Raw genomic sequence first — 22,200 nt, forward strand, 5'->3', positions numbered from 1 at the left:
GACAGTAAGCAAGTATGTACGCAGCTAGCAGCAGCCAGCAGTAGCGTCAGCCAGCACAGCAGCGGCAGCCGCACCACCACAGCAGCGGCAGCCGCACCACCACAACACCACCACTAGCGGCAGCAGCACCCCCACCAGCGGCAGCAGCACACAGCAGCAGCCAGCACACCACCACCAGCAGCACCACCAGCAGCAGCACCCGCAGCAACAGCAGCACCAGCAGCACCAGCAGCACCAGCAGCACCAGCAACAGCTACACACGCCCTACGCGGCAGCAGCAGCAGCACCACCACCAGCGACAGACATCACCCGCAGCAGCAGCAGCAGCAGCAGCAGCAGCAGCAGCAGCAGCAACAGTACGGCAGACGTAAGAACTACGGCCTACGCCGAGGTCGCGGGGTTGTATGGTTTTTTGTTTGCGTCGGCGCTGCCGGTTGCTTCCCGTGTTCAGTCTGCTTGCCTCTAGCCTCGATCAATCTATCGTTTTTCTCTCCTCTCGGTCGTTGTTCTCCGCGCAGTCCATTAGGTATAGTGATGTCGTATCGACTGGGTCAAGTAGGTTGAGAGGGGCGCCAGACCCTGTGCTACTGAAGCCACGTGCCTGGGTTCCGATGTCAATAGCCTGACTATACACGGCTCCAATCACATTCTAATCGCCATCCCGATGAGAGAAGCATAATGTGCTTATGGGATATTTATGTGGCTGTCTGTACACTATATTTTCGACTGCATGTTCACGCCCAGTCTCCTCATCCGTCGTGAGACTCGGGTCGTTTAACAAGCGGATGCTGGTACGGGCACCTCTGTGAAGCGACTCTCTGTCTCTCTCTCATATTGCGGTGCAAATCACTACAGCAGTACCTCTCGCATCCTCCTTGCACCCTTAACAACTTCTGCATACACACTCCACCGCCTGCCACCACTACCATCGTGTCCCTCCCCCAATCGCACCCCTCCCCTTCCCCCAATCGCTAGTAGATGAAGCCCGCGTGACCGGATGTATAACATAGTAATTTCACTGATTGGAAGCTGTATAATTAATGCGTTAATAGACTTAATTGTTCGGCCGTAAGTTTCCGCGCTGCACCCCTCCCCCCGCGATGGAGAACGGGGTTTTTGTCGTCCCGCCGAAACACGAGACTACCTTTCTCTCAACTTTCTTTCTTTATTTTTTTTTATTTTCCCGATATGATCCCACCGGTAGATTGCTCGTACAAACTCGGTGGTTCAGTCACACGTGGACTTCACGTACGAATAGGGCGACCAGGTAGGGGCAATAACACTTCTCTAACTGAGAGAAAGAGACTCGTAAAGGGCGATCGATTCTCTACGCGGTGAAATAAAGAATTCATGGACGGCCAATAAAGCGGCGCTGCGACGTTGCTTGCGCGAGCGAAGGCAATTGGACACGATCATGAATAAATAAATAATCGCATACCTGTGCAACGGGAGAAGGCACGTAACAATGGCTGCTCGCCAGACAGGTGAGGAAGCACTAAGAACTACCTGGCAGCACGTATATCATAACTCATTAACTTGAGTTGAACGCGCGCCAGCATACGCCAACGCTATATATCTTGATGTAAGTCACAGGAAACGTTGTGCATGTTTTGCCGAAAAAGCGTTTCCGATAAACGCGTAGAGCGAATAGATACAAAAAGGTAAATTATGAATTTCTCAAACTTCACCCCTATAGACGTCATCCTGGTTTAAATAACCGTAAGTTACTGTCTACAGATATCCTGAGAACTAAAGGCAACTTCGAGCCAAAAATACGCCCTAACTGTAGATAAACCAACTACACTTTTCTCCCTAAGCATCCTGAAACTAGATTACAACTTTATCCCTACGCCTTCTATTACCCTACATGGTTCTTACAACACAAGGTACCCCAAATACTACTGTATTATATCCTGCAATCGTATTATTTGTGTCCATGTGTATGTGCGTGTGTGTACATGGGGTACGTGGCTATGCACTAGGAATGAACACACAAATACAAGAACGGTACACACCATACACTCACGAAGACACTTCGTAACGGCATCACGTCGTCATCATAAAGCCTACCTGGACAAACTTCTCCTTTAGCCTTCCAAGATCGACGGACGGTAGAGGGCGCTTGGCCTTCTTCTCCTGTCGGGCGTCGGGGTTCTCAAACTTGTTGAAGATGGCCGACAATCTCGCTGAAAAGGCGCGCACCATGGTTAGTTAGTGATTCGCCTGTCCTCGTATCAGCTTAGCACCCAGCACAGCATCTCACGGGCTCTACGCCTTTATGTCGCGACCAACAACAACGAGTGATCACTGGGAAGCCCACCAACACGCGTTCCTCGACACAAAACTCAAACTGAACACTGTAAAACTTGCGGGAAGTTCAAAGTCCGTGCCAGATATGGAGGAGGGCGGTGGATACGCGGGGGCTTGGTGTACGCACGCACGATCTACCGGCACGTGCGTCAGGTAAATCATTAATCTACGGCACAGGTAACGTAACGCCTGCGAGCCGCGGCTGCCAGCAGTGAGCGACGTACGGTTGCCGTCACTGCGTGCACGTGTGTATGACTGGGTGCCTGTGAGTTTGTGTGTGCGTATAGGTGCAGCTGTATTATGTACCTGCTACCGGGTGCGTGGTAGCAACGGTAACACGGTCCATCGGTTCACTCGCACTCGCACACGCACGCACGCACGTGTGTATACAGCGTGTGTACCTGCCTCCTCGCATCGGCTCACTCGCACACACGCACGCACGCACATGCACGCACACATACACGCGCGTATACAGCCGACCTGTCTCCTCGTGTATGCGCCACCAGCAACCGCAGTTATCCGGCGAAATCTCCCGTTTTTCGCATTCGCAGGACGCGTGAATAGACGCGCCCCCGGGGAGTCAGGCGCGCGGGGGGGGGGGTTACACCGGTATCGCGCAGCAGAAGAGCGCGTCGGCAGATTGAGGGGGTTAGTCGGGTAGACTTCCTGCTCTGCTGACCCTGCGGCTGACCCCGATGAATCGACGAGCCCCCACCGCGCGTGCCTGCCGACACAATACCTGTCAACAAATGTCTGGCAGGCGCGTGCTGTGTGTGTGTGTGTGTGTGTGTGTGTGTGTGTGTGTGTGTGTGTGTGTGTGTGTGTGTGTGTGTGTGTGTGTGTGTGTGTGTGTGTGTGTGTGTGTGTGTGTGTGTGTGTGTGTGTGTGTGTGTGTGTGTGTGTGTGTGTGCACAATACCTGTCAACAAATATCTGACAGGCGCATGTCGTTTGCGACGCGCTCTCAGTTAAACCCTTGCTTTAACCCCTCCCCACCACAGCCGCCATTCATCTTGTCCGAGGGGCAACAGCCACACCTGAACACCCTGATACCTCCGCGTCGGCAAGTTAGTAATTAGTAAGCGATATAATGAGCCAATGCCCAAATGAATTCGCGAGTAAGTAGATGCGTGCATGATTGATTGGGTAAACACCTGTGTGGGCGCGTGTGTCAGCACCTGTGTATAAGTGAAAAGTAAATATGTGAATGATTCAATAAGTCAGGAAAGGCTTGCCTAAATAAAATATGTGCCTGACGAACAAGGATTTAATATAAAACGAAATGTGAAAATAATATTTAATGAATGTACGAATACCGATGAATGAATAAATGGAACATATAAATTCGTAATGAGTTCATGAATAAATATGGATCGATTAACCCTTTCATAAATAATAAATAAACGAACGAGCAAACTGGTAACCAAGTAAACAAGTAAACAAACAAATTAAAGAATAAGTTGGCGTAATAATTTAAAAGATATATATTTGGGGAAGTAGATATATATGTAAATTAATGATTTCTTATATATACATATATATATATATATATATATATAAAATAATAAACCAATGAATGATTAAATTAATCAACGAACAAGCAAGTGAATAGATAAATGAATGGGCTGACTGATGGATGAATGATGTTACCGAATATATAAATGTATGAGTGTATAATTAAATGAAAGAATAAATTAGTGAACGACCGAACGAGCGAACGAATAAACAAACGAACAAATAAACGAACGAATAAACGATAAAACGATCAAACGAACAACCAAACGAACAAACGAGAAAACGAACGAAAGAAAGGGCGAATGAACGAGCGAGCGAATGAACGAACGAACGAATGAATGAACGAACGAACGAACGAATAAATGAATGAACGAACGAACGAACGAATAAATGAATGAACGAACGAACGAACGAACGACCAAACGAACGAACAAACAAACGAACAAACGAACGAACGAACGAACGAACGAACGAACGAACAAACGAACGAACAAACAAACGAACGAACGATGTTCAACACGTCTCTAGATACTCGATCCAGCTTCGCACCCGCGAGACCAACGCCGAGCTTTACGGCACGCTCAAGGTCAGATCAAGGGCGGACGCATCGTTTTCGCCGCATCCGCCCCCACCCACCCAACCACCCATCCACCCATCCATCCATCCATCCACCCAACCAACCACCCAACCCCGCGAGAGCAGATAATACCGGTGTTAGTCACGGCGCCGACGAACAGTCTGCAAACGACCGTCACCGTACCACGTGATGCTGATCACGCCGACGTCGCCGTAGCACACGGGTAGCGACGTGCTGGAGGCTTAATCACAAGGTTGCAAGCTAGCGACGGCATACTTAACGCGTCGGCCCTTCGGATCGGAATAACAGTCGTTAGCGCGACGCGTTGCCCGCGTGGAGTGTGCCCCAACTCGGCTGCTGCTGCTCGCTTTCTATACGTGACAGGCCGTTACTAGAGACACCTGTAATCTAATACGATCTAGATAGCGACGCCTGTAATCTAACCGTCACTGCCCCGGAAGTGTGACGTAACTAACTGATAGCCACTGGTACGGTCATATATAGATATTACCAGGAGTAGATGAAGATTACGTTGGAGTCGCGTATAATTATATACAGTAGCATTGTTCGGCGAATGTCATTGTTACAATGCTGGTGTTGCATCCCTACGTGTTTAAACGAGGTCAGTTCTGTGGACGTTTTCTGTGGAGGTCGACACTAAATAATAGGGGAAATATTTAAAAATTGTTTACTACTGTGTACTGGACTCGCTCAACAATAGATTCGCAGACACGGTAAAGACTGTGGAGAGGGAAAATCTTTCTCGGCGTTTTACAAGGTGTCAACAAACCTGGACGAGCCTCAATTTGAATTTCATTATGATGTATGTGAAATACAGGTAATAGTTACGGTAAACTATACGCTAGCTTGAACTGCGATTGCCCGATGTCAAACCAAAGTTATTCCAAATTATCTACCTGACGAGCAATCATGAAACTCACCATAAGTACATTGAGTAATAGATGAACTTACATGAAATATAAACTAATAGGGTTTCCTATATGCATTTATATACGGCCTTAACACCAGCTCACCTCTTTTTTCGCTTTTGTGCCGGCATAAAAATGGCACGTTATAAACATTTTAACCAATAGATGGCGCTGAAAGTCAGAACAGCGTTTACACGTGCCGCAAACACGCTCGCGCCTACTCACACATATACACGTAGGTATAAGAGCGGAGTTAACACGGTCGCAGGGGCTTTAAGTAATATTACCATCACACGAATGATTCACTAACATGATTAACAACATTAAAACGCAGGTTCATTCTCCGTCTTCATTCCATTCCAGCTCTATGCACATTGTACTATTGCACATTGCATATTGTACATTCTTTCTTTTGCACTATTGCACTTGATTACATAGCTTCACCGATCTGTAGTTCTATAGCCCTCCTCCCCGCTGAGAAGATATTCACCGAGGACTGAGGTCTCCCTGCCTAAGCGAAATATTGACTATAAAAATTCATGTTTATGTGCACGAGAGCACCATTTTAGTGCCATTTAGAAAGAAAAACTCCAGCAGCTAGGACTACATACCTATATGTCTGTATATTTGACAATAAAACTGACATTAAAAACATTTCGATAGCAATAAATTTGCGCGAGCAGGATCATCGAACAGTCGATAAGCTCACCTGTGTTAACTTCTTCATCCTGATCTTCTCCATCTCCATATCGATTCATGTATTCGTCCTGAAATAGCAGGATAAGGTCTCGAGTGAACATTAGTTATAACTAACCCTCCCACCCCGTACCAATCACCAACACTACTTCACATCAAGTAGCAGTTATACTATCATATACATTACGCATCAGGTGTAAATATATAAACATATATGTGTGCCACATGTCGTGGAGAAGCTCGTATACTCACACACGTGCACATATATACGTTATTATATCGTCGTAATATAGAATATGTAAATATATCTGCTTCTTACGTAGTCCCAATCTTCGGCTGTTTTCGTGAGCTGTGAAGGATCCTCCTGGAATATGACAGAAATACGATTTGTCCAATGTAAGCACTTACCCAGCTAGCCATCGCGGAAGCACGGACTACAGCTACGATTCGTATAACTAGCACCTCCATAATCTAACTGACCAACCGATCTATACCATTCCTGACCCACGCCTAGTCGGCTCTTATATCCAACATACGTGATCTGTGCATAGGTTATGATCAAGTAAATTCTGCAGTTTCTGCATCTCAGCAGTCAGAGATGCATCGTAAAACCGGTGACCTATGGTCCATGTAAGTACTGGGACGTTACGTTCGTCATGGGATGTAAGTAAATTTCACGTAAATTGCCGTTTATGTGGAAGCAATATAGTGAGTACATGTGATGGGGGAGTTTTCTTGGAAGACATTCGCGTGCATGTGCGCTCAGGTGTCCATGCAAGAATATATGATGTGTTCGTATGTATAATCATTGTATATGTAACAGTTTGCATTACAAATCAAATACAGCACTCGGGTGATTCTGCTTGAAATACCATCATTTTCCTACACTGCATATAGAGCACGCATAAATAAGGGGTTTAAGCAAGTGTAAAATAAATTTACGCCAAGTAATCTTGAGTAGATCATCCATCAGGTATCTGACAGACTGTCATGTAAAGCGAAAGCTCAGCCTAACATTTATGTACTGCGCTACTGCTGCCATCTCTTGGGAGTAAACATTCATAATGAGCAATGCGTGCCACCCAACGTACCTCAACGGGCGTTGCCTCTTTCTGTTTGTCCTCAGATTTCTTTGACTTTGCTGAAATAGTAGTCAGTAGAGTATTAAAGTTCAAGTTTCACCGTGTGATTCGGATTGAATTTACAGACAAGCTGTTACAAGGATGCAGTGCAATACTCAAAATATATTAAAAATAAATGCGCTGATATTAATGGAACTTTGAAATCGTGAATAAAGATGTTTGATATATATATATATATATATATATATATATATATATATATATATATACATATATATCCGAAACACTTTACGAAAGTACGAACATATCACGAAAGTACATACTCTTACATTTTCACATTATTCACACTTCACATTATTATACAATTACCATCACAAGTCACATTGTGCATATATGTGTGCATATAGTATATGTGTGCATCTAACCATCCCGTTGTTGTTGAACTGCACCCCGTAACGCATATATAAAGACCACCCGTTTAAATGCCTATCAACATTTTATTGTAATCATGTGTAATTACCATTAATCACACCCCCTGTACTTAAAATAATCTAAAAAAAAGTTAAATTTGAAATACAGATATGCAAATATTCTGGCAGCGACATTCTAAGTTTTTTTAAAACCAGGTACTTCTTTGAGTGACAGACAACGTCAGTGTTGGACGAAAAAAGTTAAACCACTTCTACATCGGGTTCATAAACAAATAGGTGAAAAGAGCGAGAGTGGACGCGCGCTAGAGAGAAAGAATCTACACTACAGTTAGCAGAGAAGGTTGACTAAACTACGCTACACTCACTACCTGAAGGAATCGTCTGATTGAGCGATGTCAGACACAAACACCCTCGCTACAGTGTGCATCTGTTCCCTGTCTGCGATACTTGCCAACCACTAACTACGCCGCGGACGACAGTAGCGTCTATTGTTCTGCTAACTTGCTCCTAATTAATCCATCGTCTGTTTTTCTTTTCTGAACTGTTCTCTATTGTTGTTGCCGCACAATGCCTTTTCTGGCAGTGATAACAGTCATAACCGTGCAGGATGTGTGGGCTGTACTGCAGGTGCGCAGCGTGTACAGGTGTCGGAGTTCCGTTAACTGCCCCCCACACCACACACACACACACACACACACACACACACACAGCACACACACACTCAACACACACAGCACGCACACGCACACGCACCAGCGCCAACACAGCACTCACGCGCACAGCACGGCACACAGACGCCGCCGCAACGCACACGCAACACGCAGCACGCACGAACGCACCACGCGCACGCGCAACCGCCCAGCAACGTCTGAGCATAGAGGTTACACGCACGGCGCCACGCAGCTCACGCACGGCACGCACCACACACACACACACACACACACACACACACACACACACACACACACACACACACACACACACACACACACACACACACACACACACACACACACACACACACACACACACACACACACACACACACACACACACACACACACACACACACACACACACATACACACACACGCGCGCGCACACCACCCGCGCTCCACATCCCGTGAAGAGTTTAAGTCAACACCTGCGCTGTCTATGCATGGAGTAGGGGGCGCCACCTACCGCGCACCTGCACGCCACCACCCGTGTATGTCAGGTGAGTAATACTGGAGATTGCTTCGCCGGTGTACGTCATCAATCAACGTGCCGGACAGGTTGCCACGGCTGCTATAGCTGACTCAGGTGTGTTGACTTTCGGCCCGCAGGTGTTAAAAACTCGGTTTGATGACGGGTGACGTCTGCCTGCTGGGGGCAGGGATGGTGTCCCCGTACTTCCTGCTACGCTGACTATGGGCCTTGCTCGCTCGCTCGCTCGCTCACGCACGCACGCACGCACGCACGCACGCGCGCGCGCACGCTCGCTTGCTAGGTCGATAACTCACTCAAGCACGCACGCACGCACGCTCGCTCACGCACGCTCGCTCGCTCACGCACGCACGCTTGCTCACGCACGCACGCACGCACCGACCCACCCAACTAAAATTCACCCACCCACTCAACCCGCCCAGGTTGTCTGCCTATAGCTATCTGTCACTCGCACGCACAGGTAGAGTCTGGGTGGGGGCGCGGCTCATAAACGAGAGCGAAATCTCTTTCGACTATAGTATCAATCCGATGCTGTTGTGTAGTTGTTGTGTCATACTGCTATCCCGAATCTGCGATCTTACAAGCTGGCACGTACGCCCACTCAGGCACGCGCACCCAGTTGTATAATGCAAATGAGTAAATGGTGTCTCCACTGTTACGAGGTGGCGCACCCAGATAGCTATTATTGGTATGCACATTTCCATAAATATTCAAATCATATATACATATATATATATATATATTTATATTTATATATATATATATATATATATATATATATATATATATATATATATATATATATATATATATATATATATATATATATATATATGGAGCAGACGGCGCTCTGCTTGGGGCAATAGTGAAGTTCACATCTAGCTAGCTAGCCACCTGCACGAACATAAGCCGTTATTGTTTTCGCTTGCTCACGGCTAAACAACAAACCTGACATTTGATAAAACTTGACAACAGTGTCCCAGTTGCTCTGTCATGTGTGTTGTAGTATGTGCTTGTTGTGACGATACACGAACGAGTGTTGTGTTAAAAGTGATCCAACGATAAATAAAACTGGGCTGTTAGGTGACGTGACTTCGGAGTCGAGTTTCTTAGTAGTAATGGCAATTAATTTTGATTAATTAATCTAACGATAAATCAAAGTAGGCTGTTAGGTGACATAACTACACAGCCAATTCTTATTAGGGTGTCAGGAGTAGGTACTGTAGTTAATCTAATAAGTGTCTAGTGCTTTATTGAAATATTTCATATGCATCAGCTCGTGTTTGCATCGCGTGCGTGTGCTCGCTCGTGTGCGTGCGTGCATGTATGTGTGTGTGTGTGCGTGCATGTGTGCGTGCGTGCAGGTGTGCGTGCGCGCATGTGTGCTGTTTACGCGCGTGTACGTCTGTACGTGGGTGCACTCTTATGTCAGTGTGTTTGTGTTGGTTGCTGCCCGTGCGTGTGCGTGCGTGTACGAGCGCGCGTCTGTACGTACGTGCGAGCGTGTATGTGCGTGTGCGTGCGTTTGTTCGCGCATGCGTGCAGGCGTGTGCGCGCGCGTGCGGGCGTGCACGCGTCCGGGCGCGCATGTGGACACATTGTGTCACATTGTGTCACATTGTGTCACACTGTGTCAGTTTCCGATGCCACGAGTTGATGCAGATGAAACGTTGCAATAGTTATAGGCGAGTTCTAGGATTCTCTGGTCACAAGCTAGTCACAGACTAATACTATACAGTGTTGATCTAGAAACGGTGCGTGAGAGATCATTAAGAAAGATGGACGATGCTAGTTTATGTGTTAAGAACGTCTCGGTCCTAGCTCCAATAGCTTTCCCTCTAATGGATGGGTAGAGACGTGTCAGGGGGCAAAATTTGTGTAAATTTGGTGATCGGATAACACGCCAGTGTGTCATTGTAGAGTGTCGCACGACAACCCCAGTGGATGTTGAAATTAACTATTTCCCATGTAACCCTTAATTTATTTCATGTTTGCGGTGGTGCAACTCAGATATTTTAGAGGTGATTTCGTTGATAGACAAACGTCTTACTATTTCTCAACAAAGAGTATAGTAACGGTGCAACGTTTAACTGTACAGTGCTGTACAATAGTAGCACAGTAATTAACCAATAAAACAAATTAGACAGTTTTGGTCGTCTCGATATTGATTAGGCTACGGAATCCAAAAGAATAATTTAAGTGTGGCTACAGCCTGACTTAGAAACACCCTGTACCACATCCGGAAAGCAATTATGTTCCCTGCACGACAATGAAGTTGATGCTGATGATGTAATCAATTATTATCGATGAATTATTACATGGTCACTGCATACTATTACCACGTCGACGAATAGCAGTGATGCGTACATCAGTTATACTTACATATGCAGGCTACACATCGATCACACATAATTACATACACACGCAAATGTAGCATAGTGCAGAATGTAGCGTAGTGCAGATAAACAGTGCCAAAGTAAATGATCCCTTTAACCTCAACCGGATGCAAACGGAACACGTTTTCCCATCCGAGAATAACGTGTGTGACTCGCAAGTGGATTTACGAACGAGTTTAAAAATCACGGTGTGATATTTCTTTCCGGATCGTGAGGTGGGTGAGGGAGATTTACCTTGGCCACGTGCTCTGCATTACACATTCTCTCAAAGGTATATACGTGCAATCTACTAGACATCACAGAGAAGTGTGCTATATTAGAAGAGGCTTGCATGCCAGGGTTAGCAACAGCACACACCGAAACACACCGAACACTCGCATGCAGACATGCTGGTCACGGGAAGCAAAGGAAACTGTACGTACCGCATATCCAGCAATCAACAACAGCTTCCCAACGTTTTCAACATTTCTCTTTCCGGGGGTTACAAACGTGCCGCGAGTCGCTAGAAATCCGCTCATGACATGACGGTTACACGCAACGACCTGCACAAATCGGTCAACAACAACACCGCGAAGGGTGGGGGCCGCAAGGAAAGAGTCAACACTTTGTTATCTATAAACAATTATCTATTAATATAATAGATATGAGGGAGGCTGCGCGTGATGCGACGGATGCATGTCCACGGACTTTGTTTGGCGCGTAGCAGGTAGCGCCATCTGCCGTTTTTTATCGATATTAAAATGACTATTATTATCATAGATATCCAAGATCTTGTCTTCAATTTGAATGATATTGCAATAATATATTTTCGACAAACGATTTTAGATGTCCGACAGTGGAATGAAATCGAGTGGAGAGCTAGTGCCGATTTTTTATATTCCAGAAACGTTTAGCGGTAGCAGAAATACTTTAAATTAAAAGGAATAAATTATCAGCTTTAAATTAAGCGAACAAGTTATAAAAAATAACGTTGCCGAAAAGCAAGACCAAAAACCGTGCATCTATAAACTGGGGGTCCTCCGTCCCAGATGACGTCAGTCACGTCAGCCTCCAGAAAACAAAAGAACTTATAACAAAATGGAACATCACACTTAACGCGGGATACTTTCATGAACAAGTTTAAATAAACATAAGGGATTTCCGACATCATGCAGCTATAACAATATCGAGGATTCTCGATTCGTTGAACGAGTTCAAATTTAGGGTCAGCGGCAAAGCACAGCAACAAAAACACACCCGAGAAATGTGGCCAACTTTGGTCCGCGATGCTTACATTTCTTAGTCTTAGTCTTAGTCTTAGTCTTCCCCTTACTGTCTGTGACCTCCTCTCCCTCGACTCCTTCAGTCACCACCTTCTTCTTCTTCGTCTTCTTCACCTTTTTCACCACGGTCGACTGCTCGGTAACTTCTGTCATCGCTGCCGTGTCCGCCATATTGGATTCTGCAAAATTAGAAACAACTGTTTCAAAACAAGTCATAATAGAAGTTCGACGGTTTTAATCAGTTAAATTGTTTAAGTTTATATTGTTAAACTGTTTTCGTAAATATTTGTTTTTGATTTCCGCATTAAATTAAAAATAGTCATCAGATATATTGAGTTATGAAATTCCAGAGCGCAAATAAATACAAAACCCACGAGTGTAATCGGGGAAGCGTGTTTAGTTCTCTCTCACACGCTTCTACGATTCTCCCCCTCAGTTCAACATTGCCTGCATGACAATCTTTTCATTTCAGACCACAAACAAGGCCACCCCGATCAGAACCAGATTATGTCTGAAGCAATGCCCCGCTAGAATTCAACCAAGACTAAATGGACATGCGCCTGAGAAAACTGTAGGTAGAAGTGCGGAGATGCTTGTGGTTACTAGTGTTGCCACGCTGACACGTTTAACCGCAAAGTAAATCAATTGTTGTGTCTCCTCTTCAGATAAATTGGGGGGGGGTCCTCTTCTCGCGATGGCACTGCGCCACTGACCCCCAGAGCTTTCCATCAGCCCCATAACAGGTTCCGAAATCTCGCGACGCACAACCCCTATAATCCTACAGCGGAGCAAATTCGTGACCCTCGCGCATATATATATATATATATACTAAATGAGTGAGTGCTCAGTACCCGCCCCGGATCTAACACCGCAGCGTTTGCGCAGAGGCTTTCCTATCTCGTGCAGCCAGTGAGTGGTGCAGCAGCCACAATACCTGCAATCATCACTAACAACAGCCGCTGAACTGACGATGAATAGGTATTACAGTGACTAGCATCAGACTGGCGTTTGCTTTGTTGCATAGCGACCGTCAACGATGTACGTATAGAACGTCACACTGTTGTGGGGTACGACGTTCCCCATGTTCCATGTTTCTATGTTCTGTATGTAATGTCGTACTGCTAGAGAATTAAATGTCCTGGCGTATTAAGGGCCGCAAACTCGTATAAACACTTTGAATTTGTTGTATATCATGATGTAATCGGTCCTGTTTGCGTAAGGTAAACTCTATTACCGAAGCCAACTACAGTTTTTTTTTACAGTTTTTTATAGTTTTTACAAAGCCGCTAGATCTATAGTCTTATTGTTTGTTAATCCGTTTGTTTGGCGGCTACATGATATTATAACTTTTTTTTAAGTGTTAAAAAGTAGTTTTTTGCTGAAGCTCTTTTTCTCCAAGCCAACCCACCCACACCATACACAATGAAGGTTTCCTTCGTCCCAACGTCATACAAACTGAGTTATATATCAGTGAGCTTCATAGCGACGTTCACTGAAAATTCGCAGTCGTTATTACGAGTTCTAATATGTCCGCCATTACGTGTATAACGAAAAGCAGACGAAGGGTTGAGCCAGGTCCAACCGCTAGATAAAGCTGGTTGGTTCCACGGCTACTAACGACCTGACGAAGAATACTTTCTACGGTTTGTCGTTGCCGCCACTGCAGCCTTTCTTTGCTTTCACTCTACGGGGGTTTGACTACACGGCTCCCACCCATGAAATATTTCTGCGCATTTGCGTTTCGAGTCGGGCACTGACACCCACACGCGATATATACGGCAATATAGCTTCCCAATTGCAGAAGTGCATGCTCGAAAATAGGATACGCTGCCAGATATATACGTTCACAAACAGAACAAAAAACGCGACTAGAGAGCAGAAATAGCAGTCAGCGCGCTCGTAGCACCAAAGTAAAACTATACGGAAGGCGCGTGATGATTCACGTGGTGGTACATAGAGAACGAGAGGAGAGAAAGAACTAGAGAGAATGGAAGAGAAATGGAGAGAGAGAGAGAGAGAGAGAGAGGGGGAGAGAAGTAGAGGAAAGGAGAATAGGAGAGAAAAGGAGAGAGAGGAAGAAAGTGAGGGCGAGAGAAAGAGAGAGAGAAGAGACAGAGAGAAAGAGAGAGCGCGAGAAAGAGAAAGAGAAAGACAGAGGGGCGAAATAGAGAGATGGAGAGAGAGCGAGAGAGAGAGAGAGAGAAGTAAAGAAAGAGAGAGAGAGAGAGAGAGAGAGAGAGAGAGAGAAACGGGAGCATCATGGCTGCTCTGAAGGGTATGTCGACCCTATATGGCTAATAGCTGCTGCTGCTGCTGTACCCGAGCCTGTTGTCGGTCGCCACCATGAGTCATACTCAAAGACAGACGACAGGGTCCCACGAACGGAATGTAACTAGCACACGAGTAGTGAAGTATTTACGCAATTTCCAGCAATACAAGAGCGGGAATGTGTTCGCAGTGACACTCGCACATGTATGTAGTATAATGCATTATGTAGCATAATGTATTATGTAGTATTATGTATTATTCTGGTATTATGTATTACCAAGAGCACACGTGTGTCTAATAAGAGCTATATAACACATGTGATGATGATCTTATTAGGAGCACAAGGGGTTATGCGTTCTTAGTATGTGGCAGTGGTAAGTAGTTTATGCTGGGCAGACTGGCACTAACGCTGATAGGGTCTATGTCCCCCAAGGTACTGCCGGAACGTACCCTGGTAACTATTTGATATGGTTAGGGTTAGGATTAGGGTTAGGGTTAGGGTTAGGGTTCGGGTTCGGGTTAGGGTTAGGGTTAGGGTTAGGGTTAGGGTTAGGGAGTAGGCGTAGGCGACTCCCTAGACTCGTTAGTGGAGTAGGCGAGGTACGGTCCGGCATATTAGATAGTACCAGGGTACGTTCCGGTATACCGGACCGTACCCAGGGTACGTTCCGGCAGTACTCTGGGGGACATAGACCCTATCAGCGGCACTAACCGCCCCTGATAGTTCTCAGTGCTGTGTGCAAACTCTGTGTGTATATATTTATACACACACGTATGTTCGCAGTGACCTACTTGAAACATGCAATACAGCTTCACGCCATCGCATTCGAAAGGGTGAGGGACGTGAAAGTGGGGGGAGGCAGGTGAGGAGAAATAGGAAGATCTACATCGTGTGGGTGAAAATAAGAAGGTGGCTCATACAGCAAGGATTAATCGCAGCGTATAAAGAGGATACTGCAGTGGGTCACACCTCGTTGCGGCTAGTTTGCCAGTCAAGAAAAGCAACTTGGGTCGCCACGCAGTTCGATGCCCTCGACACCCACATGCACTGCACCTGGCAAAATATCCCAACACAACGGTCCTGGGCGCAACATTTAATCGCAGATGTGGAAGGAGACCAAAAACACTCATCCGACTATTGTGCGAGCATGCATTTATGTGGACCGGGTTAAGTCGCGGGTATAAAGAATACTCATGAATACATCTATGTACCATCTCACAGACACAGTTAACATGTTCCCCCACACGATGTACCCTCATCTGTCAGTAACACTCTGCGTGACCCTAATCCCAAACATATATAAATGTCACGAAAGAACAAAAAATTACATTGTGTACAGAATTTGTATCCAAGGTGTGTTTATATGATGGGAATAAACTTTAAATATCCGAAGCTTTATTGTATACTGAGAAAACCTATTATTAAGAAATATATACTGGTAGGCCTACCAAGCGAGGTTTCTCCTGTCAGCAGATTAAATTTGCGCTGGCCATTTCCGTGGAAATGAAACAAGTGACAGCTTCAATTTGCCCAGCACGGACACGCTAGCCAACTACAGTCTACACTGGCGATAGTTAAATAAATAATGAAGATGATCACAATATAAACCACTTGTCGACCATTCAGCATCAATAATGTATGCCGGAGAAGGGAGGCTGCGTCCGGGTCAGCCTGAATGCGTCACTTTCCGCGTGGGATGTTAGCCTAGATCCACACGGCCGCGAACCTTCGCACTGTGAATCTGCGTTTACTTGTTCAAACACAAAACGAAATACGAATAAGGTTCCTATGATCATCAACCCCTGACATCCCAAATATAATCCTAGAACTCTGACTCCCCCTTTTCTCAAAAGCGCTCTCTCTCTCTCTCTCTCTCTCTCTCTCTCTCTCTCTCTCTCTCTCTCTCGCTCTCTCTCTCTCTCTCTCTATCGCTCTCCCCCCCCTCTCTCTCCCTTTCCCTCTCGTTCTCTCTTTCTTTCTCTCTCGCTCTCACTCTCTTACTGTAGGTCCTCCCGTCTTTTACCGCATTGGCGGGTTGTGGCTATTATACCTGCTCTGTCCATTAGCGGCTATTACGGCCTGCATCAGAATGCACTTATCGTTGCTGCTCGCACACTTTAACCTACCATCGGTCAGGAGTGTTGCTGAGTGCGCGTCGGCTGGCACGCGACCACCGCTGCGCCCGCCGTAGGTGGCGCTGGGCGAGAACGTCGGATAGGTAGCGCTCTGTGACGGTGTAGCCGCCTCCAGGGGGAATCTAACCATGAGTTCGGTGCACCGCTGCGGACCCACGGATACGCTACGCCTAACGCTGTAGCGGGAAGGACCTTCACTCCTACCGTCTCCCCTCGCTCCTCCTTCCGCCGCACCGCTGGTGGCGCCATCCCTTGAGCGAAAGCCGGTGAGTTCGGCTGTCATTTGCTCGCTCTCAAACCAGAAGACGCCGTTAGAGAGCTTCCCGGAGGAAGCCGGGTTCACCTCGCCAGGTGGCGCGCCGGCGTCGTGCGTCGGTATCAAGTCGATCGCTGGATAATACTTCACGCTAGAGACGCGACACGCTTTGTCGCTCTCGCGGCCGCCGTCGGCAGCGGACCCGTAGAGGGCGCGGGCGTTCGGCGGTCGCTCGCGTCGCGGAAACGACGCGCTGCGTCGCTTAGTGACGACGACGCCTTGTCCACTGCGCGTGCCGACGTCCTCGCTGTTAGATGGCAGCACCGACAGCGGGAGGGCTGTGGCGGGGGAGCCGTTACAGGTGTCGCCATCTGCCGACACCTCGAAGATTTTCGATATGGCGACGCAGCGACTGGAATTTTTCGTGAGCTGAGACGGGATGTCGCTCCGAGCGTCAATCTTCGCGGTCGCAGACGGATTTCGGTTAACCTCTCTGCCGTTCTTCGGCGAAGATGGCGTCCTATTCTCCTGATCTAGTCTCGGTGCGGATTGGTTCTTGTTCTCTCGGACGTTGCTCTGAGTGCTCGTTGAACCCTTACTCTCCTCACGTTGACTCGGTGCAGATAGACTCCTGCTCTCCCGCTCCTGTCCTTGCGTCGGACTCTTCCCCTGCCGAGCTTGCCTTGTGGCGGAGGGACTCCTGCTAGAACGGCCCTGCTTACGATCCTTCCGTCTAAGAGCAAAATCCAGGAAGCTCTCTTCGTTGAGCTCGTCAGCGCGTGCGTCATCCATGCCGGCACGACGCAGCCGCGACGCAGCGAGCGTCGGAGGAAGTCTCGGAAGGAGGGTGACCGGGAGGAGGGCGGGCGTCGTCGGAGGAGGCAGCGGCCGGCTGCTTCCGACGGAGAAGAGAAAGCTGAGGAAGAGTTGCTTGAGAAGCTCACTGATCAGCAGCATCGAAAGCGCCACGTAGATGACGCTATCTTCATCATGGTCCGGATCCATCGTCGTCGTCGTCGGTCGCACGCACGCACAGACGCAGCCGATAAGCACGCGCGAGCATCACACTGCGGCGGCGGCCCGTCTGACATATCCCGGCCGACGTGTCAACAAAATCGATAGTGTCAACAGTGCTGCGAGGTCACCAGAGCGTCACTTCGATATCTGCCCTTGTCTGGTTCGGTAAAACGACCAGCGACGGAAAATTGCTACCTGGAGCACACCTGTAATCAAGGTACAGGTGTGCGAACAACAGGTTACAGTTTGTTCGCGGCGGCGTAAGTGGCCGATGATAGCGTCCCAGCGGAAGCGGATCACACGCGCGCACCTACACGCTCGCACGCGCACACCTACACGCTCGCACGCGCGCACCTACACGCTCGCACGCGCGCACCTACACGCTCGCACGCGCGCACCTACACGCACGCACGCATGGAGACACGACAGAAGCGCGCACATACACGCACGCGCGCACGGAGACACGACACACACGCGTGCACCTACACACACGCGCGCACGAAGACACAACACATACGCGCGCACGAATACACGACACACACGCGCGTGCATCCACACGCACGATGCCGGTGAATGCAGTGGGCGTTTTAAGATGTCGAGAGCTTCATCGCGGAGCGGCAGCGGCAGCGGCCGACACACGCGCCGTCTCCCGGGATACGGGCGCTGTAGCACTCTCATTAATTACGTGCCTCGCTCGCTCAGGTAAGTGCGCAGGTGAGTGCTTGGCGGGAAGCTGAAGGCGAGACAAGTCGGGGTGAAAGGTATAGGCGCCCGACGGTACCAGGAACGACCCCCTGCACATCCCGACCGCCCACACGCGATCAGAAGTGATGAGAATGCCAGGAGGATGCTGCGGAGATGCGGGGGATGCGGGGATGCTGCAGGGGGATGCTGCGAGGATGCTGCAGGGTGCGGCCAAGACGGCCGGTGCACGTAAGGGTCACTCTCATGTCGCGGGAGAAGCGTGGCAATGAATGATTTTCCACGGGGAGGGGGTGTTAATTGGCACGCAATTATCTTGCGTGTATAACCACCGACTCTGATCTCCATCACCACATTTCATTATTAGATTATAAGGGGGGCCAACATTTCGACGTTATTATATATAGTTGCGCGAAACCCTGCACCGACACAAACATGACGATTACCCATCCTGTAGATCTTTAGGATGAACATCTGGCGTGATTACTATACTAAATCGGTCCCCTGTGTATTCCAACGTGCGTGTCAATACTAAATATAATTTTAGAAAAAAATTACGGTGGTGATGACAGACTAAATACTGTAGCGAAGTGGATGCAATGCCTGCCGCGACTGCTTGTTAACTGCAGGCAGCCTTCCAACTTTATAACCTTGATATTCATTAGCACTTAACTGCCTAACCATGACTCAATCGTAAACCGTAATCGGGGTCCCTTAGCCACTTACGGCTAACCGTAACACGGGCCCTACCCCCTAGCAATAATAATTAGTCCTTAATCATTATCCGAATACCAAGTTGGTGAGTCTCGCGCGTCCCTTACCCGTGGGCGCAACAAAACGGAACAGTGGTCATAGGCCATTATACTAAAAGGTAAGAAGAAATCTCGCGAGAGATAAAGATACTCAGTGACTCATTTTCTCATCGTCGAAGCCTGACATCATATGTGTAGGCATAATCGCCCCGTGCAGTGCGCCTAACCATATACGTATACGATTCAACGTGCATGTGGTACTAATTTAAATCACCCAAAAGATAAATAACCAAGTGAAAGTTTCTTAACGCTCTTGCTCGAGATTTAGTACCCCTTTGCACAGCAAGTGGAACGGGTGGACTTAGCACCTGGGCAGCAGGCATTTTTATGATGATTTAAAACCAACCGCGGTGTCTAGATCTGCCTCTTTCTCTAAAGCCGTCTCGGTTACGGTCTAGCGAAATCGACTAAAACTGGAGTTCTTGTATGCGTACGTGAGTATATATACGACGTGTGGATCATGCCGGGACAGAGCGAGACGTGGCCACCCACCCAGGACACCGGTCCTCCCATGGCATTAGATTAATGACTGTCAGCTATAGACTGACTCCACGAGATTTCGTTAGCATCCAACCCCTCGTGAAAGCAGCCACAGGGACGTTTCGGATCAGTCTAAGTGCTACCAGCTGGAGGGAGTCTGGCAGGCAGAGCAAAAGAGAGCAGTCATCGTACACGTTAATCAATCACCGTTTGAGAGATGATTATTATTTAGCAGTCACTCACATTCAATTGATACACACGCGTCATTATATCCACGGAAGCTAACGTTATCAATAGATGCGGGGAGGAGGACGGGGGGGGGGGTCGGCAGTGCGGAGATAACGAGCTTCCACCTGGCCCAACGAAAAACCACGTCAATCCGCTTATCTAAGTGGATCTTAACCCTTTACTAGTCAATGCCTCACTAGCGGTGCGTGCCAAGGTCAGACGCGTGGCCGAGAATTATCGTCATTGTACCCGACAGCGGAGATCTGTCGGTGGGAAAACGACGCGTTACCGCGGGGAATATAACAGTGACAGAAGGGGGATATAACACCATCAGGGCGCGAGCACTTCCTTCATTTTCGCTGGAACATATGCTAACTGTGTGAGTCGTAATCGTCTCGAAACCCGTTCACCACCAATTAGGCCATCTGCCTCGCGCCTAGCTCTAGAATTATAGCCCACAGGAAGCCTGGAGGCCTGTGCCCGAGCGAGGGGCTATAGTTGTAGAGCTGCCTCGCGCCCCGACATGCGCCCAAAGATGACGAATGGGTCTCATAATGGGTCCCCGCGCACTACAGCGTGTGCAGGCCCACGTCTGTGCGCGCCGTCCGAAATACACGCTCTATACGCTGCCCAGCGGGTGCCCGTGTGTTTACACTTACTCTCGCCCTCTACGAAAACAGCTAGGAGGGAGACAGAGCCGTTAGTGTTACCCCGGCGAGAGAGGGTCTTACACAACGCGTGTACTGTATACTTACTGCTGCGCCACGCGCGCGCGCCTCGGTTAGTGGAGTCTGGTGGTATTCGGAGGAGGCTGCGACCTTTAAACTAAGAACATCACGCGCCTGGCGTTTGCTCGCTGCTTCCCGCCTGCACAGCTACGAGCTTAACTCCCGCCTCCTCCTCCACCCTCCTCCTCCTCCTCCTTCTCCCCCTCCTCTTCCACTCACACAGTGCAGCTGCCAGCAAATATTCATCGTCAGCAACCCGCACAAAGAAGCTCTGCATTGGTACTCGATGATTCATGCCTGCCACAGTTGACAGGGTTCGCGGCGCGTGATATGTAGGAGGAAGGGGAGAGAGAGAGAGAGAGAGAGAGAGAGAGAGAGAGAGAGAGAGAGGACAGAGAGAAGATAGAGAGAGAGAGAGAGAAGAAGAAGAGAGGAGAGAGAGAGAGAGAGATGAGAGAGAGAGAGTGAGAGAGAGGAGAGAGAGAGAGAGAGAGAGAGACGAGAGAGAGAAGAGAGAGGGAGAGAGAGAGAGAGAGAGAAGAGAGAGAGAGAGAGAGAGAGACGTGGGTGCTACGAAACTATTTCGAGGAGGAGACTTGTTTGGTCGTGGACGAATCGTAAATCCAGCATTTATTGGTTTGCCGGCGGCACTGCGCGCACACCCACTCGTCAATGTTTCCGCTTTGGAAAGTCACAGAAGTACGTGATAAATGTTTTCATCCGGGAATTAAATGTTCCAAGTAGCCGAGCAGCCCATCCCTTCCACTCTTATCCATATACGGGCAACAGGCGGGTCGTGGTGTGCGTGCCACACCGCACACAGTACACACGAAGTTATAATCGAGAGAAATGCGTACGCGACAAAGGAACGTATACGCACGCCTGTCACCTCTTTCCCGTGGTTACGTGGCCACAGGCATTGGGAGCAGAGTCAGTAAAAGACATCAACAATAATATAACCGCCAGCATTTCACAAATACGCACCGTAAGCACCTACCTCTCAATTAGCCCGTTCCACTGTTGTGTCCACTAGTATAATGCAACTTTCCTTCATAAAAACTAAACGCCGAAAGCTCGCCGCACTTCGGCGCGCTGCGAGTGTGCTGTGTCCGCCATGATAATGTAATATATAATATATAAAGTTATATATTATATTATATATTTTATATT

General features: G+C 48.0%; 1 protein-coding gene across 8 annotated transcripts in view; it reads right to left on the reverse strand.

The window, feature by feature from the left end:
• LOC106807023 (uncharacterized protein DDB_G0284459-like) overlaps positions 1-22,200 on the reverse strand; it is a 161,155-nt gene that overhangs the window by 91,973 nt on the left and 46,982 nt on the right. For 3 of the 8 annotated variants that reach the window (XM_014809271.1, XM_014809279.1, XM_014809310.1), the window contains exons 2-6: positions 12,415-12,582; positions 7,118-7,167; positions 6,346-6,390; positions 6,040-6,097; positions 2,071-2,186 (exon numbers count right to left, since the gene is read on the reverse strand). In XM_014809271.1, the coding sequence (XP_014664757.1) occupies positions 2,071-2,186; positions 6,040-6,097; positions 6,346-6,390; positions 7,118-7,167; positions 12,415-12,582 (437 nt within the window). Of the gene's footprint in view, positions 1-2,070; positions 2,187-6,039; positions 6,098-6,345; positions 6,391-7,117; positions 7,168-11,563; positions 11,684-12,414; positions 12,583-22,200 lie in introns of those variants that run through there. The other 5 variants (XM_014809286.1, XM_014809320.1, XM_014809337.1 and 2 more) reach the window with 4 other exon arrangements.

Source organism: Priapulus caudatus, unplaced genomic scaffold (genome assembly GCF_000485595.1).
Source record: "Priapulus caudatus unplaced genomic scaffold, Priapulus_caudatus-5.0.1 Scaffold10, whole genome shotgun sequence".
Taxonomy (NCBI): Eukaryota; Metazoa; Priapulida; class Priapulimorpha; order Priapulimorphida; family Priapulidae; genus Priapulus; species Priapulus caudatus.